Source organism: Emydura macquarii, unplaced genomic scaffold (assembly GCF_026122565.2).
Source record: "Emydura macquarii macquarii isolate MOO-44397 ecotype Brisbane River unplaced genomic scaffold, CSIRO-AGI_Emac_v2 contig_587, whole genome shotgun sequence".
Lineage (NCBI taxonomy): Eukaryota > Metazoa > Chordata > Testudines > Chelidae > Emydura > Emydura macquarii.
This window is the reverse complement of record NW_027130724.1, coordinates 287,123-303,987: the sequence shown is the minus strand read 5'-3', so window position 1 is coordinate 303,987 and position 16,865 is coordinate 287,123. Positions and strand designations below refer to the sequence as shown.

Sequence of the window (16,865 nt, the reverse complement as noted above, 5' to 3'; positions counted from 1 at the left end):
TGCTCCAGCCAGGCGTGGGGCATCTCCCATCTGCTGGGCAACCAGACACAGTGAGCCCAGATCAGCCGCTCGGCCCGGCCCTGTCGTGGTCCCACCCTAGGGTGCCCAGTTTTATAGGGACAATCCTGATATTCAGGGCTTTGTCTTATATAGGCACTTATTACCCCTCCCGCTCCCACCCCGTCCTGATTTTTCACACTTGCTAGCTGGTCACTCTACACCTCACCAACAGCTGCAGGAGCTGCCCGGGTTTTCAGCATCCCGGCGGTGTGCTGACTGCAGATCTGAGGCGTAGGGGTTTCCTGACCAGACAGCTTGTGGCCCATAGGGCACAGCACCCTCTGAAGGCTAAGGGGCAGCGAGCCACAAGGCATCATACTAACCCCATTGCTCACTCCCCCTTTCAGAGTGCTACAGGACACGGAGACAGGGAGCTAACAGGCCCTGCTCACAGATCAGCCCCTCGCCTGTGCCTGCCCACAGATCCCCCAAAGCAGTGTGTTCATTCAACGCACCACTGCAGAGGCATTTCCTCCAGACCCAGTTAGGATCCCGTCTCCCTAGGGAAACTTGCATGGCTAACACGTGCCCTGCGCACTCACCTCCCGGCCCCCTTACAGAACAGGGGAGCTCTGCCATGCCAAAGAGGGGTGCACAGCTCACTGTGACTCATGCGGCCCAGGAGGGGGTGTGGCAGTGGGACGGGCACAGCAAGAGCGGCAGGCCGGCTTCACCACCTTGTGAACCTGGGCACCTCCCCAGCGTCACTTAGCAGGGCTGTTGTTAGGAGCCAGGCCCAGGAGGAAAACCCAGCTGGCCAGGCTGATGCGCCCCTTCTCCCCTCCTCTCCAGGGCAGTCTGCCACCTCTTCTCCAGCCCCAGCACTGCAACTGAGCAGTGGGGTTTGCACCAGGCCTTGTGTTACCACCCTGCTCCCGGAGGGGATGGTGGCACCATGAGGGGGAGGGCTGCCTCCCTCCCTCTGACCGGATCCCTGACCCCCGCAGTGCTAATGAGTTAATAAACTGGTTTCTCACTAAGAAATTAGAAGCCTTAAGAAAAAAATCACAAACCCCCCAAAGTAAGTGCGGTTTGTTTAGAGAGCTCTGGAGAAATACCCAGCTCAGAGAGCCTCTCGCTCCAGGGCTCCCGCGCAGCATCTAGAGGCACCGCCAGCAGCCCAGAGATGACTCCCGCGACTGCCCGGGCTTGAGGTGGCAGAGCCGAGGAAGCCGGCTTTGCTGAACTGCCTCCTTCCTCCCGGGCATGCGGAGGCATCCTGGGCATGGCTGGCAGCAGGGCCCGGGGTCTAGTCTTTGGGCGTCTTCTTGCTGCGGGAGTTCCACATGCCGCGTTTGGAGTGGTAGTAATGGTAAAAGTTCCTGAGGCGCAGGCGTTCCACCTCCAGCCCACTCTGCAGGACCCTGCGGGAGGAGAGGGAGAGAAGGGAAAGGGTGATGCCACAGTAAAGTCAGTTGGGTTTTTTTCCCTCTTTACCCAAAGAGAGTTTGTTATTTCTGTGTGTTTGTTCAAACAGCGGAAACTCAGGTGCTGCCTTCACTGTTTTTCCTGGGAGATGTGGAAGACCGGGGACCTGGCAGGAAGCTCTCATCAGGCACACAACACCTGATTCCCTGAGAGAGGAAGAGGCTTTTATTCAGTGTGACAAGCGCACTGACTTGAGGTTGTGTTTGCTAACCCCCGATTTAACTCAGGCACCTCAGAACAAGTCAGAGGAAAGCTCTCTTTGAGACGGTCAACACCCCCCACCCAGCGAAGTCTCCAGCCCCTGTGCCCTCCCCACCACCACTCAGGGGTAATTTTACATGTCAGAAAGGAGGGGAAAAAAGGGGGAGGCACAAATTCATTTTTCCCCTTTAAAAGGAAAAACTTGGTGGAGACGTTTTAAGTAGACCTGTTTCCACACAAGCCCCATTTCTCCTGCTGGTGCATCTGCTGCTCCCGGCACCTACTGCTGCCCATGCCCAGCTCCATCCCCAGGCGTGAGAAAACTGGGTCATAAAACAGGGCAAGCTGAGCTCACGCCCCTGCTGCCCCCCGTTGTGAGGTATCATCAAAAAGCGCCTCAGGGTCACATGGCCTCAGAGGGGTTAATCCCTCCTCTCCCCAGCCTCTTCTCTCCCATATCCCAGAATCAGCCATGTGCATCTGGACGGCATTAGGCCACTCTCCACGCCCAGCCTCCCTGTGGCGCTGGAGCGTGCAGCTCCCCCTGGCAGGGAAGAGGTGCTAGGTGGGAGGCCCCGTCAGCCTTACCTGTCCAGTAGCTCCCAGTCCTCCCCGCCCCAGCGGTCTCGGAACTCCTCCGTGTTCATGCCCCCGACCCGGTCGAAGTCGGACTTGTAGATCCCAAAGAGCCCGAACCCGTTCACCTCCCAGAAGCCTGAGGAAGGAGGGAAGAGAGGTGACTCGCGAGGCCTCAGGCGGGAAGGGGGCTCCATGCAAGAGAGGAGGGCGGGGCGAGGAGCGGGGCTGGTCCAAAGCCCAGCCAGGCAGTGGCCCCGAGCGATCCCTTTGGGCTCTGCCATCCTTTGAAGCCACGCCGCCCGCTGCCGGAAACCGAGAGCAGCACGCGAGCAGGGAGCGGCCTCGGGCGTGGTGCTGGAGAGGGAGCCCATGGGGCTGCAGCCCCCTGCAAGCACTCGAGCTCACGGATCCTGGCCCTCATGTAACTGCTCACTCCAGAGCTGCTGCCCCTTCCTCTGCGGCAGCTGCTGCTGGGCCTGTTGGAGGCAGGATCCAGGCCCAGATGGGCCCCGGGTCGGATCCAGCCTGGCCCTGCTACATGTATGCAAACCCCACGGGAGGAGAAAGGCTCAGCTGTCCATGCACTAAACCCAGTGTGGTCAGCCCGGGCACGCGCATGAGAATGCAGCTCAAGGAGACCCAGAGGAATGCAGCTTAAAGGAGCCATCATCTAACACTCAGCCAAAACCCACAGCAAGGCACCAACCCCGCAGAACCAACTCCAGCCTCCATGGCCACAGCCAGCCTGCAGGGGCAGAGGAGGGACAGCGCTGCTCTGGCTAACTCCCCAGTGGGGGCTCTGGAGGAAATCACTTCCAGCTAGACACTGAGCAGCCGTGCGGGGGAGGAGACAGCTAGAAGCTCAAGAGCTGGGATCTTCATTGAAGATGGGCCCCCCCACACACCTCCCTGGGAACGTAGTGGTAAAATGGGCGAGGAAGCGAATGGGCTAAGGAATGCGGCTGGGCTCTGCTTGTGCTTGGAAAGCGCTGCTGAACGGCTCAGCCGCTGCTGGCCGCATTGGGGTCCAGTGCCAGGCGCACTGCACACGCAGGCTGCCAGCTGGCTGTTCAGTCCCCCACCCCGCCTTCACCCCCGCGCCTCCTGCAGTCAGGGCAAGGCAGCTTCTCATCTGCAGCTTCACAGCGCTGCTTCCACCCCCCTCTCCCTCCGCTCCCTGAGCTTGGCCCAGTCCTTCTCTGGACTGCCCCGGTGGCCTCCTCTGCTCACTCCGTGTCTCCTGCCAAGGCTCTCCCTTCGCTCAGAACAGCCCCCCCCTCAAACAACACATGACCGGCCCCCTCTGCCTCCATCAGATCCTCCCCAAGAACACCTCAGATGGGAGAGGCCTCTCTGCACATCAGGGAACAGGCCCCGGCCTAGCCTGCTTGTGCATTTCACTTGTGAATTTCGGAAGGGGCTAGTAACATGGGGCTCCCGATGGGAGACACTTTAAAGGGCCCTGCAGAAAGTCTGAAGTGGTTAAGCAGTTGGAAGTCAAACAGCGGCTCTGGATTCCAAGCGCTTTGGGACCTGGCTTCATTTTTCTGTTCTGAGAGATGCTTCAATCTCCATATAAAAGCCCAGCTCTGCGGCCCCCCATCAGCAAGAGGCTGACACACATGCCTAACTGTAAGCACGGGAATAGCGCCTCCGATGTCAAGGAGACCGCTTGGGCGCTTAAAGCTCCTGCGTAGGGGTCTTGCTGAAGCAGGGCCTATATAAATAATACCAGCACCGGAACGTGCTAGCACAATGTTAGAACAACGCCATAATAGCCAGCAATTGGCATGGCTATGGTCCCCAAGGCAAATCACCACACCCCTCTGTGCCTCAGTTTCCTCATCTGTAAAGTGATCCCTTTCTCTGGAGAGCAGGGTGAGATCTATGGGGAGCCAGCACTAGACAAGAGAGGATTATTACATGGTTCATCAGCAACAGAACCAGCACTCTGGTCACTGCAGAACCAGTTAGGCTCCTGGGGTGGGCCTGAATGAGAAGAGGAGTTGCTGATTACCAGATCAGTTTGCACAGGGTAGCTAATGAACTAATGAATTAGCCCATTAACAAGGAGACTGGATAAAAGATCCCAGGAAGGCAGTGCAGGAAGAGAAGAGACGAGAAAGCCAGGCCAGGCTAGGGCAAGCCAAGCCAAGGCGGGTCTGATAAAGGGAGCTCTCTGTGTGGGTAGCCCTTTTCCCACCCCTACTCCTTGGAAGAGTGACTCTGTACACAGTACGGCTGCATGAGGATGCACAAGGCAGTGAGGTGAGGCACTGTAAATACGTGACACGAAGGTATCTCCAAATGGAAGGTCTCAGAGCAGACAGTGTCACAGCAAAGATGACAGGAGCAGGAGGGTGCCCGTCAGAGTGTGCCTCTCACAACACAACGTGCTGGATTCAGCTACACAGTGGACAAGGGAAAAAGCAACAGCAAATCCTACTGGTGAAAGGCTGTGGGAGAGAAAGGATGGTTCAGTGATTAAAAGGCACTAGCCTGGAACGTGAGAGACCCAGTTCTGCACAGACTTCTTATGTGATCTTGGGCACATCCCTTCGCCGCTCTGTGCCTCAGTTTCCCATCTGTACAATAGGGATCCTAGCACTGTCCTATCTCAGACGGGTGTTGTGAGGATGAATATGCCAAAGATGGAGAGGCACTCAGATTGTGTGCAAAGGGGGGGGGACACATGAGTATCTTGATAGAAAAGCATTATAAAACGAGGGGTTATCATCAATTATTTACAGTCCCTAAAGGCCTGACCAGGATCTGGGTCCCGTTAGGCTAGGCACCACACAAGCATAAAATAAAAGATGGCACTTGCTTCAAAGAGCTCACAACAGAACAGAAACTGCTTGGAAACCGTCACTACTGCAGCTGTTAGCAGCGCACCGGTTATAATACACACGGATCGTCTCAGCACCCCGCACGCACTTTCCACCAGGATAGGTGTATCTGAACAAACCAGCCACCTCCCCCTGCCCGATTCCCCGGGCTACATCACAGTCTGGCACTCGGAGTCAGTCAGAGGAGCAGGATGGTTTAGGTTTCACAGTGGGAGTCAGGACTCCTGGGTTCGATTCCTGTCTCGCTGAAATGCCTCGAGCAGATCACTCTCCACGCTTGGGAGGAGGGGACGCTCACACCCTTCCTGAAGGGGCTGCGTGGGACTTAGTTAAGGCTCCTGGAGCAGCCTGCCACTCTCCCATAAGAAGCACCCAGCACTATTATTCCTCCTCACACCCCCAGCTTTGGGGAGCAGCAGTAACTGCAGAGGGGAACGATGCGCAGGTTTAAGGAGGAGCAGAGGTAAGATGCTGGGTTTCCTGGTGCCTTAAAGCAACCAGCCTGGAAGTGGAACACAATTCAGGTAGGAGCAGGCTGCTGACTGAATACGTTTCAGCAGCACAGTGCGGAGTGGCTGTGCCAGGAGCCCTGCCATGCTGCCTGCATCATTAGCTTCCTCATCCCATTTGCTATTCGCTTCCTCGGGTACTGGCTCCCTGCATTTGAGAGCCCAGAGCACCTCCCCGTGTGCTGGGGGCGTGTTACCGTTGGGGTCCCGCGGAGAGCTCCCACAGCCCAGCCTCATGACAATGGGTGCGTAGGCCAGCTTCCCTTCCACACAGTGCTTGCGGATGCTGTCCAGGATGTTGAGGGGGAAGTGGATGTGCAGGTCACACAGGAACACGATGCTGCGCCCGTCCTGAGGGGACCAAGCGTGGAGAGAAACTGTTATCAGGCAGCAGAGCCCATGACAAGCACCTTGGGGGGGGCAGGATGGGACATGGTCAGGTCAGTGGCTCTGGAAAGACAAAGCCCTCCCGCCACCTCTCACCTCGATGGAGTCCACCCCGGCCTGCAGCCCCGCCGAGCGTTCAAAGTTCCCCATGCGCTTCAAGTATTGGTACCTAAGAAGAACGCAGACAGTCAGCGGCAGCAGGGAGAGGGGAGGAGAAGAGAGCTGAGCAGGGGGCTGATTTGTGTGGACAGAGTTCAGTGGGGATGGCTGAGGCTGAACGACTACAGGGAGCCTCCAGGCAGGCACGCTGGCGCAGGAGAGGAAGGCTTGCTAGAGGTACCAGGGGCCGCTGAGCTGAGGGAGTTCAGCTGAGCTCCGGGAAGCGTTTCCCAGTGTAAGTCAGGCCAACAGTGTGACTCTGTCCCCCTCTGGTGGCTAGCCCACGGCTGAGAGTCCATTACAGCCTTTTGAACTAGGAACATGGCTCTTTCGCTCAGGCAGCAAAGGCTCATACTTTTAAAGGTCCCAGGTTAACCTCTACCCCGTGCTATCTCCCATCTGGGTACTTTGTGTGATGCTCCCAGTCAGATGGGATCACACCCACAACCACTGCTGGAGCCACAGCTCTGCTTCATGTAGTGGGGGCTTTCCAAAAGGGGAAAGCACAGAGCACGTGGGCTGCCCAGAGACGGGCAGGGCACACACTATTAGCAGCTACACCACTCTCTGCCTCTACCAAGCTCAAAGGCACCCTCCCGGGCTCTGAGATCACCTGCAGCATCGGCTGTGCACTGGCACAGTATCCGTCTGCAGAGCAGACCCACCCACCCGGATCAACCAGACCCTCAGCACCCGGAGAGGTTCAGGGACGTCCCTTCCCATGTCCTTTGGGAAATCACGGTCATGGCTCATCCCAATGGCATTCAGAGGGGGCACGTTCTACCCATGGGATGCTGTCTACAGAAAAAAACCTCAGGGTTGCTTGGGTCGCTGTGCTAGGCCTGCTGACGGCCATGTGTCCTGCAGATGCAAGATATCTGGGGCCAAGGGCACAGGAGCAGGGAGGGCAGCAGAGCTGGAGTCAGAAGTGACACTCTAGATGTGTACGGCAGCAAGCAGCCTACCTGCAGGCTCGTTGGGGGCAGGAACAGCATCTACCTGCCTGTTTGGATCACACCTGGGAAAGGGAGACCCTGATCTTCACGATGACACAAATAATAACAACAGCACAAAGAGCGTGTGTGTAGGGGGGAGGGAGAAGGGGGAAGTGAGAAAACCACTTCGTAGCCACGGCTGGGGACGCTAGACGCCAGAGTCAACACCCTGTTTGCTGGGTAGAATTGGTAGGTCATTGCTAGGGCCTGTGTCTCGGGACGAGGCGACCTGAGAGAGACCCTGCAGCCAAGCCAGGGGCTTCCTCCTGCCCCTGGGAGGAACGAGAGACGTCACCTCAGCGCTTCCTGGGACTCCCTTCCCCACCCGCGGGGGCTGAGGGGCTTGCTGTACATGCCTGCCACAGATGAGGCCCCAGAACTGGAGGCTGCACTTTGGGCCCAGGCTCCCAGCCCTGTGGGGTTGAGGGTCCGGCAGGGAGCAGGTGCTGGGTTTGGCACTGGTGGGGGAGAGACATCGGCAAGGAAGGGCTCCAGGGTTCCCTGCTCCCTTACCGGGGCAGTCGGGCTTCCTGCAGCGCCTTCTCCACGTCCATGTCTTCACTGTCAAAGTCCACCAGGATGATGTTGAAGTTGGGGTCCTTGGTGGCCTGGTACAGGCCGGCCATATCCGAGATGAACTGTTGAACCCAGCGCGCCTGGTTCTTCACTGCCACACAAGCAGACACCCCAAGGGTCAGAGCGACCCATGGATCCACTCCCCACCCCTTGGCCCACAGCCAGACTCCATGCCCCCTGGGCCCAGAGCCAGACCCCCTGGCCATCCCCACAGCTCCACTCCCCACCGCCAGTGCCCAGGGCCAGACCTGCACCTTCCCCAGGTATCCACTTTCCACCCATGGTGCTGAGAGCCAGACCTGCCCCTCCGCCCATTCCCCACCAAGTGCTGTCCACACTGGGGGCTGGGTTTCTCGCACCCCATAGTGGTGTAGCTATACTGACCTCATTTAATTCCTAACATAGATGAGGCCTGAGTCTCTGCTTCTGGGCAGCCCTGGAGGAGCAGCCGTGGCCTGAGCACACAAGGAGAGCTACCCACCACAGCCCCTGTGCCCCACACAGCCAACCGCTGCCCACTGGGGCCAGGGCCCACTTAAGACTCTAGGAGATCCCAGAGCTGCTGGGACAGGTGGGAGCTTGGTGGGGACTGTTGCTCCCTGGGAGGAAGGTGCAGGCAATGCCCCTTCCTTCACCACGGTCTCAGCTGCGGTCAGGCAGCAAGGGCATGCGGCGAGCTGCCCCAGGGGACCGCAGTGCGCTCTCACCCGGCACCACGAAGTGCACCATGACGTCCTGCCTCCAGCTGAGCCGCAGGGGCCGGCACAGAATGGGCTTCCCGTAGAGCAGGCTCCAGGGGCTGGCTTGGGGCTCAGTGGCCACAGGCGCGGGCCCCTCGGGGTTGGCCTCGGTGCTGTCGTCCGGCCTGCCCTGGTGCAGCAGGACGTAGACGTACTCCGAGAGCCGCACAGTCCGCTGGCCCCGCTCCAGCAGCTCCAGCTCCAGCAGGTAGCGGTTGCCCCGGGCCGTGTCTCGCCGCTTCTCCACGTTGACGATGCGCAGCAGGGTGTAGATCCTGGGGGGAGGGAGGGCAACGCTGACGCCGTCACCTTCCCCGGGCGAGACGCAGGCCCCTGCCCCCACCAGGGACCCTGCCTCCCAGAGCCGGCTAGCTGAAGGGAAATGGGCAGCCCCGCTTCCACCCTTCCAGAGGCCCGGGGTCATCCAGGCCAGGAGAGCACCCCCACAACCCAGCGGGGAGGCCCTGTGGGGTGGGAGAGCAGGGAGGGGAAACTAATGGGTGAGTTCCCCCATTACCACAGGAGGTGCAGGGCCGAGGACTGCTGGGGAGTGGAGTATGTGTAGCCAGGGCCGGAGGACCATGGAGATCACCCTCTTCTCTTGCCTGCCCAGGTGGGGGGCAGGACTGAGCAGAGCTTAGCCCTGCCTGGCCCCTCTGGCGCTGGTGGCAGCCCTGAGCCTAGCTCCACCTCCCCTCCCCCCGATTTCTCTCCCTACCCCCCATTCTTCTCGTTGAGCTTCTCCATGTACTGGGCCACCACGTCCACCACCTCGCTCTCGCTCAGCTGCAGGTTGCCCGAGACGTTGCAGCGCAGGTCGTTCCAGTCAGAGCGCAGGAGCTCGAAATCCACCGAGCTGACACTGAACGTCCTCTGCCAGTTGATGGAGTCCTCCAGCCAGCTCTGCTGCAGCTCTGAGTTCTCGTAGCTGTAGTCCGACAGCTCCTCCTCCTCCTCCTCGCCCTCCTGGGCTTTGCCGGGGCCCTGCCTGTCCTGCTGCTGCGAGGCCGTCGCCTCCGACACCCTCAGGAAGGACGTTACCCGCACCCGGGCTGACAGGGCCGCCTCTGAGTTGTAATCCAGGGCGGCCGCTGTGGTCCTGGCTGGGGTGGCCGTTGTGACCTCCAGGGCCTCCTTGCTGAATAGCCCCTCGGCCGCCGGCGGCTGCACGCTGGGCCGCGCCCGCCGCTCACCCACAGCCCCTGGCTCCTCGGGCGTGTACAGCTGCTCCCACTTCCTGCTGCTGGCCCTGGGGCTCTTTCTCTTGGAGGGATGCGTCTCCCTGGAGCCATTGCCAGGGAGCCAGGGCGCTCTGTGGCTGGGGACAGTGCGGAGCTTGGTGAAGGGGGTGGAGCGCCGCTGGGGGGCCCTCGAGTTCAGGCGTACTCTCCTCAGCGGCTTAGGGTAGAGGAAGACGCCGGGGAAGGTGGCCTCCTGCACTGGGGCCTTGCGCTTGCCAGGTTGCAGTCGGGTCACATACACCTTCTCCTGGGGCTTCCTGGCTTGTTTTTTAGCCTTCCTCTCGTCCGTGGGCACCGCGGGCCTGCTTGGGCCCTTTGGCTTGGCCTTGCCCCCAAAGATGGGCACAGAGAGGTGGGGCTGGCGGCTCAGGACGCTGCCCCGCCTCGACGGCGCCAGCAGCCCCAGCTCATCTTCCTCCTCCTCCTTCGCCTGTTCCGGTTCTTTGCGTGCCCAGCTGAGGGCACGCCCCCGGACTGAGACCTGCTCTCTGAAAGGTGGAGTGGTCTCATTGCCCTGGGAATCCCTGGCTGTGGCCACTGAGCTGGCACCGTTGTGTAAAGCCCGAGTTCGTGGCTGCCCTAGCGTGGCACCCTCCTCATGAACGGTCCTCTGCTTGTGGGGGAAAGTATAGTAGTCCCCGCCGCCCCCGTAATCCTGTGCAGCCAGAGGGATCCCTTTCCCTTGCGTCCCATTGCCCAGGGGTGAGCTCAGCACCCTGGGGCTCTTCTCCTTAGCCTCGCGAGGTGGGTCCGTGGGCTCAGGACTGTCTGCTCCTTCCTCCTCCTCTTCCAGGAAATCTGGAAAGCAAACACATGCCTGGTAGGCCAGCGAAACACATGGGATCCTGAGGCGGCTGGATTCAGAAGGCACCTGGGACTCGGCTTCTCCAAGCATCGGCCACTACAGTGTAATAAACCCCCAAAAAGCGCAGGTCATTGACAGAGCATTTAAGGCCAGAAGGGACCCTCAAGCCCCACCCAGTGACCCCCCAACATCTGGAGCGGACAAAGTATTACTGGGTCCAATCAGGTGTAGCTTGTGCAGGGAGGCATCAATACTGGCAGCCAATGTCCAATATCAAGGTCGCTGTGGAGTGGGCTACGCAAGAACATGATCGGGGGGTGTGACTGCCCAGCTACACACACAGGTGCGGCTGCAATGCCAGCCACCTCCTAACTTTCCACCACACCCTGCAGTCCCTAGGCTTCAGTTGGCTGACAAAGAAGCTCAGGATCCAGCCCCTTCTTGGGATGGGGAAGAAGGAGAGTCCAGTGGCTGGGGCACTACACTAGGGCTTGGGAGACCTGCATGCAAGTCCCTGCTCTGCCACTAAAACAACGAGAGTCCTGCAGCACCTTAAAGATTAACAAATTTCTGCGGGCATAAGCATACTTCAACAAAAAAAACTTCAAAAACAGACTTCAATGAGAAACTGCAGAGCTGGAACTCATATGCAAACAGAATCAGACTGGGTCTGAACTGGGACTAGGAATGATCATCTCATTACAAGAAGTAATTGTCACTGTTCACACATTCTTCTAATCAACGGTTGTGAACAGGCCTCATCTACTCTAACTGAATTGACTTTGTTAGCACTTGCCCTACCCATTGTTATGTTTCTCACCTTTGGATGTATATATATATCGCCTATCTGTGGTTTCCACTTCATGCGTCTGATGAAGTGAGTTGCAGCCCACGATAGCTTATGCCTGCAGAAATTTGTTAGTCTTTAAGGTGCTACAGGACTCTGATTGTTTTCGCTGAATACAGACTAACACAGCTACCCCTCTGGAACTGCTCTGCCACATGCTTCCTGTGTAACCTTGGGCAGGTCATTTAGCCTTGCTGGGCCTCAGTTCCCCATCTGTACAATGGGGACAATAGCACTGCCCTGCCTCACAGAAATGAAGACATTAAAGAATGGGAAGCACTTCAAGATCTTCCGCTGAACATTGTGATATAAAAGCAACGTGTTTATTAATATTATTCCATCATTTTTTATTGGCAAGAGAAATGCTGCCAAGGTGGGAGAACGTGACCTAGGGACGTTCAGAGTGGCTGGCATCTGGGACTCGGTCCCTGATTACCGGTCTGGTCTGCTTAGTAAGCTCATTGGGGCAGGGACTCTCTCATGCGGTGTACGGACAGCACCTAGCACACTCTGATCTTAGGTGGGGCCTCCCATTAGACAAATAATAAATCTTAACAACAAAGAATACTGTGTCCATTTGTCATCCATATCAATCTCTGGTTCTTGGATTGACTGGCAGCAACTCTGATCCAGTGTTGGCTCCATTCCCTTGTCTCAATCCCATCACCAAGGGAGACAGACTTGATTTCACTACTGGACTAAATAACTGCTATGTTTCCTTTTCATCAGAGGATATCTGAGCACTTTCCAGACACTAAGGAACTAACCCTCGTGCCTCACCCACACATGAAAGGTTAGATGGGGAGGTCTCTGAGTTACTACAGAGAATTCTTTCCCAGGTGTCTGGCTGGTGGGTGGGTCTCACCCACATACTCAGGGTCTAACTGATCAGCATATTTGGGGGTGGGAAGGAATTTTCCCTCAGGTCAGACTGGCAGAGACACTGGGGGCAGAGTTCTACCTTCCTCTGCACCCTGGGGCATGGGTCACCACTCACTTGCTGGTTTGAACTAGTGTAAATGTTGGATTCTCCGTAATTTGAAATCTTTAAATCAGGATTTGAGGACTTCTGCAATAGGCCCATAACCTAGCAGAAGTGGGTGCATGAGGTCCTGTGATCTGCAGGGGGTCAGACTAGATGATCATGATGGTCCCGTCTGGCATTAAAGTTGATGTGTCTATTAGCCGTGTGCTATAAATGGGGCCAGCGAGGTTTACAATTCCCTCAGGGTTACATTTTTGCCAAGTTCGAGAGACAAACAAAGCATAAAACAGCAAGGGAGGTGCAACACATTCAAAGCAGAACAAAGCCAAGATAAAATGATACAATTCACAGGATGCTAGGTGTTGATTTATACCAGCAGTTACATGCTTAAGACAAACAATGAACCAAATTCAGCCCTGGTGTAAGACCCACTCTATACTCTACACCAGGGGTGGCCAAATTTACTGACCCTCCAAGTCACATATGACAATCTTTAGAAGTTCAAGAGCCAGGGTGCGCCTGCCAGGCCTTGGGATTTCTGCCCTAAGGAAAGGGGAGGGTGTCAGGACTTCAGCCCTGCAGGACATGCCTGCCAGGACTTCAGCCCCGCTCCTGTGCACCTGCTGGGGCTCAGGGCTGAAGCCACACGGGTCTGAAGCCCCAAGACCCCCCTCCCTGCAAGGCAGAATCCTTGAGGCCCACCACCTTGCCACAGGGCAGAAGCCCTGAGTTCCCACCTCAGTCTAGTAGGTGGAGAATTGAGGGGGAGTCATGGAGGGGCTGCACGAGCCTCGCTTTAACTGTAAAAGAGCCACATAATCTCTGCTCTACACCATGTGCTTACATCACAACTGGATCTGCCTTGCCATCCCCATCTTTGATAATCCAATAACAAACCCTTAATACTACTACTAACCAACATGCTTATTGTGCTCATTTATGATTTGCATGATGGTAGCACCCAGGCATTCTGGTTGAGATCAGGGTGCTGGGCACTGTTCAGCCCTACAATAAAGAGATATCCCCTTTGAGGCAGGGACTGTCTACATGGCAAAAAACCAACAACAACAGCAGGGAGTCTCAGAGCCTGAATCTACAGACTTGGGCCTACGGGGCTCACGCTAGAGTACTAAAACAGCTGTGTAGACACTCCAGCTCGGGCTCTAAAACCCATCCCTCTCCCTGGGGGCTCTAGCCCAAGCCTAAATGTCTACACTACTATTTTTAGCGCCGTAGCACTGAACTCTGTAGACTCTGGCTCTGAGACTCACTGCTCTGTTTTTGGTTTTGCCATGTGAACACATGCAAAGAGTTTACACTTTATAGCACTTGGCATATCCTGAAATGCTCTACAGACATGAACAAATTAGCCCTTACAACCCACCCTGGGGATACAGATGATCATCTCCATTTTACAGGTGGGCAAACTGTGCCAGAAAGGTGCAATGACTGGCCCAAGGCCAGACAGCGAAGGGGGGGGGGTCAGAGTGAGAGGAGAACTCATGACATCCCCCCTCCCAGCCCTGTGCCCATTCCTCCAGACCGTACGGTCGTACTTCTGAACAGGAGCGGTTCCTCCTGGGGACAGCCCCTGGTCGATTTCCGCTCACAAGGCAGGTGATTGGGAGGGCTCTGGCACTCCTGCATATATAAATTCTAACAATGGCACAGCGCTCCAGCAAGAAATGATGACACTGAAAGCTGGCCAGGCGGGAAGGAGGGTTCACGCTGCTCCCAGCCACAGGATTCTTCTATGAACTCATTTGGAGAAGCCAAGGCTGCAGGTGAAAGGGACGGGGAAGGTCTGAGCTACCCTAATTAACACCCCTGCACTTACAACGGGAGTTGGAGGCGAAAGAAATTATTGACTCTGTTTTAAGGCAATTAAAATGTTGGCCTCAGCAGAAATCAGCTTTGGCCGGATGCCAATTTTTCCCTTCTGGCTGCTGAGGCTGCATGTGTGGGTGAAGCGAGGGAGCGCTCTTGGGAACACACAGCACAGCGCAGGAGGGGACGTGCGCGTTCGTGGGTGGAGCTCACTGGGTCGCTGCCAGTGCAACTTCCCCCACTACTACCATCTCAGCCAGGGGGCTGAGACCAAGCGAAAGGCAGCCAGAGGTACCCGCCGAACACTCCCTTTTCCAGCTACAGGAATGGTTTCCAGTGAGCTGGTTCCATGTAGGAGTTCACTGCTGGCTCAAGGGATGCGCTGGGAAAGTCAGCTGCACAGATGCAGATGTGCCAACGTGATCAGGCTCAGAGGTGCAGGTCCATGTGAACCAAGGGGCAAGGTGGGGGAATCCTGCACGGGTGCATTGGGGGCACAGGCCCAAGTGCACCGAGGGGGAATCCTGGCACTCGCATACTGGGTGTGAGAGCTGCTGTACTTGGAGGTTGGCAGGGGGAAGCCATGAATCCAAGGGGATTCAGTGGTGTGGCAATCAGTAAACGTGACCACAGATTCAGTCATCAGTGTCCAGAATTGCTGGGAGGGAGGCAGGAAGTCTCCATTCCCACACGGCCCCGGCCCTGCCTTCCTTTCTGTGTTACGATCCCTCCCCACCACCCATCTGGTGCCCAACTCAGCAAGCAGGGCTCCAGTGCTGGCATAGGCCAGGGTGTGAAGCGCCCTGCCTGCTCACAGGTGACAAGCCAGACTAGCACAGCGTAACACCACCACCACGCCAAGCTGCTGTGAGAGAGGCAGGGCACCGGCCCATCTGGCGCGAGTGGAGTCTGTTGGGTGTGCAAGGGCTGCTTACTGTCTGAATTCAGGAAGAGAAAGGCTCTCTGGCGAGGATCCTCCTCTTCCTCATCCATCTTCATGTACTTGTAGAAGCCGAACCTGGGGGGACGGGAAAGAGAAGCAAAGGACACCGTCTCTGAGATGAAGAATGTGTGCACGCATGGCCAGCCAAAGCAAACCAATCCAAACAAAGGCGACTCTTAGGTCCCTATCGTCTCACCCGCCAGGAACAGAGCTGAGATCCCCAGACTTATTTCACGCTAGGGCTCAGGTTGAAGCTGGGCTTGGCCTTATCTGCCCATCCATCGCTGAGGGCCTAGAGTGATGGGTTGCTCAAACACTGAGTGGCCCCCACATTTCTCCTCTGACTCTCTCGCTGCGAATACATAGGTAGAGGAAACACGCTTCCCTGCTCCAGGAAAGGCAGCCTGCGGGGACGCTGGGGAGGGAGGGTCAGAGCTGATGCAAAGTGGGCATCTGCCCCTGGTCTGGCATCTCCCGAAGTTAAGGCCGGCCTGGGATGGCCTGAGCCAGCACACAGGGAGGGAAGGCTGCTGGCTAGGAACGGGATGCAGAGCCTGAGGTATGGGCTTGGTGGGTGGCCTCTGGCTCCCATAGCAGCCGTCACAGCCCGGGGTCCCCGCTGAACCTCCCTGCTGCCCCCCTCTCTCCATCTTCCACTCACTTCTCCAGGTACAGGGGGGACTCTCTGTAGAAGCACTTGTTCTCCGTCTCCATGTGGGTGAGGCGGGTGAAGTCGTTGGGGTACACGAACGAGAGGTAGACCTGGGGAGCCAACCAGAGCAGAGGAGTCACCGAAAGCGCGTGCACCCCGGGGGCATAGTGAGGCATGCCCACGACCAGCGTCCCCCAGGGAAGCGGGGGCAGGAGGAGAGAGGGAAAGGTACAGGCGTGGATGCCCCTGGGGAGGGCTCTGAGGTCACGAGGTTGTTGATGCAAGTTCCTTGGACGGTGGCGTCTGCTGGCAGAGAAGCCTGACACTCATCAGCCCATGGCCCAAGCCACTTACATGGCATCGGCTCCTTTGATGTGCCCTAGAGCCAGCTTGGGGCAGGGAAGGGGCTTGGAAAGAGATGGCCCAGTTCAGTGGTGGCACTGTGGCTCCCTGGAGCTGCAGCCGCCTGTGCCAAACGCTGCAGGAACAGAGCCTGGGCAGGCCCCGCCCATGAGGAGCGGCAGATGCTTGGAGCCAGCTGGTGCCTGCACTGGGAGGACTGGCAGGGGCCTGGCACCTCTGGGACAAGTGAGAGACGGGAGACTTTATGGGCCGGGCCGGAGGGCTGTAAAGTGGTCTTTATAAAGGGACCCTATTGGATGGTGCCCTGCCCTGTGTGTCGGAGATCCCTGCCCCTCTGCCAGCCTGTCTCCTCTCAGTGCCCAGGTTCGACACAGGGAGAGCAATGACTCCTTTCTACCAGCAGCTCTGGCAGTAGGGCGAGCCCCTCAGCTGCTGCGAGGCTGAGGAGAAGGCGGACAGGCTGCAAGGGGGCCCCAGAGGCCGAGTCGCAGCCGGTAGGTAGGCGAGCCGAGGGAGGGATGCTACCCGCGGAGCACTCTGCCCCCACAGGAAGCCCTGCACCAACCACCGAGGGGAGGGTCGGACTCTGAGGGGCGCCTCCCACGCTGCAGCAGAGCACCGGCAGCAAGTCGCGGCGGCAGAGCCGGCAGGGGACAGAGCCCGACCGCGGGGGCCCTCCGTGCCACAGCTCTGCAGAGTTGCTCCACACGCCCCCAACA

The 16,865-nt window shown here is 57.7% G+C and overlaps 1 protein-coding gene across 1 annotated transcript in view; it reads right to left on the bottom strand.

Moving 5' to 3' along the window:
* Nucleotides 1–864: 864 nt before the first annotated feature.
* The window catches only part of B4GALNT4 (beta-1,4-N-acetyl-galactosaminyltransferase 4), a 120,925-nt gene continuing 104,924 nt past the window's right edge, over nt 865–16,865 (bottom strand). The window contains exons 12-20 of the mRNA XM_067540373.1: nt 15,793–15,893; nt 15,124–15,206; nt 9,202–10,522; nt 8,451–8,758; nt 7,681–7,834; nt 6,110–6,182; nt 5,824–5,977; nt 2,278–2,404; nt 865–1,424 (exon numbers count right to left, since the gene is read on the bottom strand). Of these exons, the coding sequence (XP_067396474.1) occupies nt 1,310–1,424; nt 2,278–2,404; nt 5,824–5,977; nt 6,110–6,182; nt 7,681–7,834; nt 8,451–8,758; nt 9,202–10,522; nt 15,124–15,206; nt 15,793–15,893 (2,436 nt within the window). The 3' untranslated portion in view covers nt 865–1,309. The remainder of the gene's footprint in view (nt 1,425–2,277; nt 2,405–5,823; nt 5,978–6,109; nt 6,183–7,680; nt 7,835–8,450; nt 8,759–9,201; nt 10,523–15,123; nt 15,207–15,792; nt 15,894–16,865) is intronic.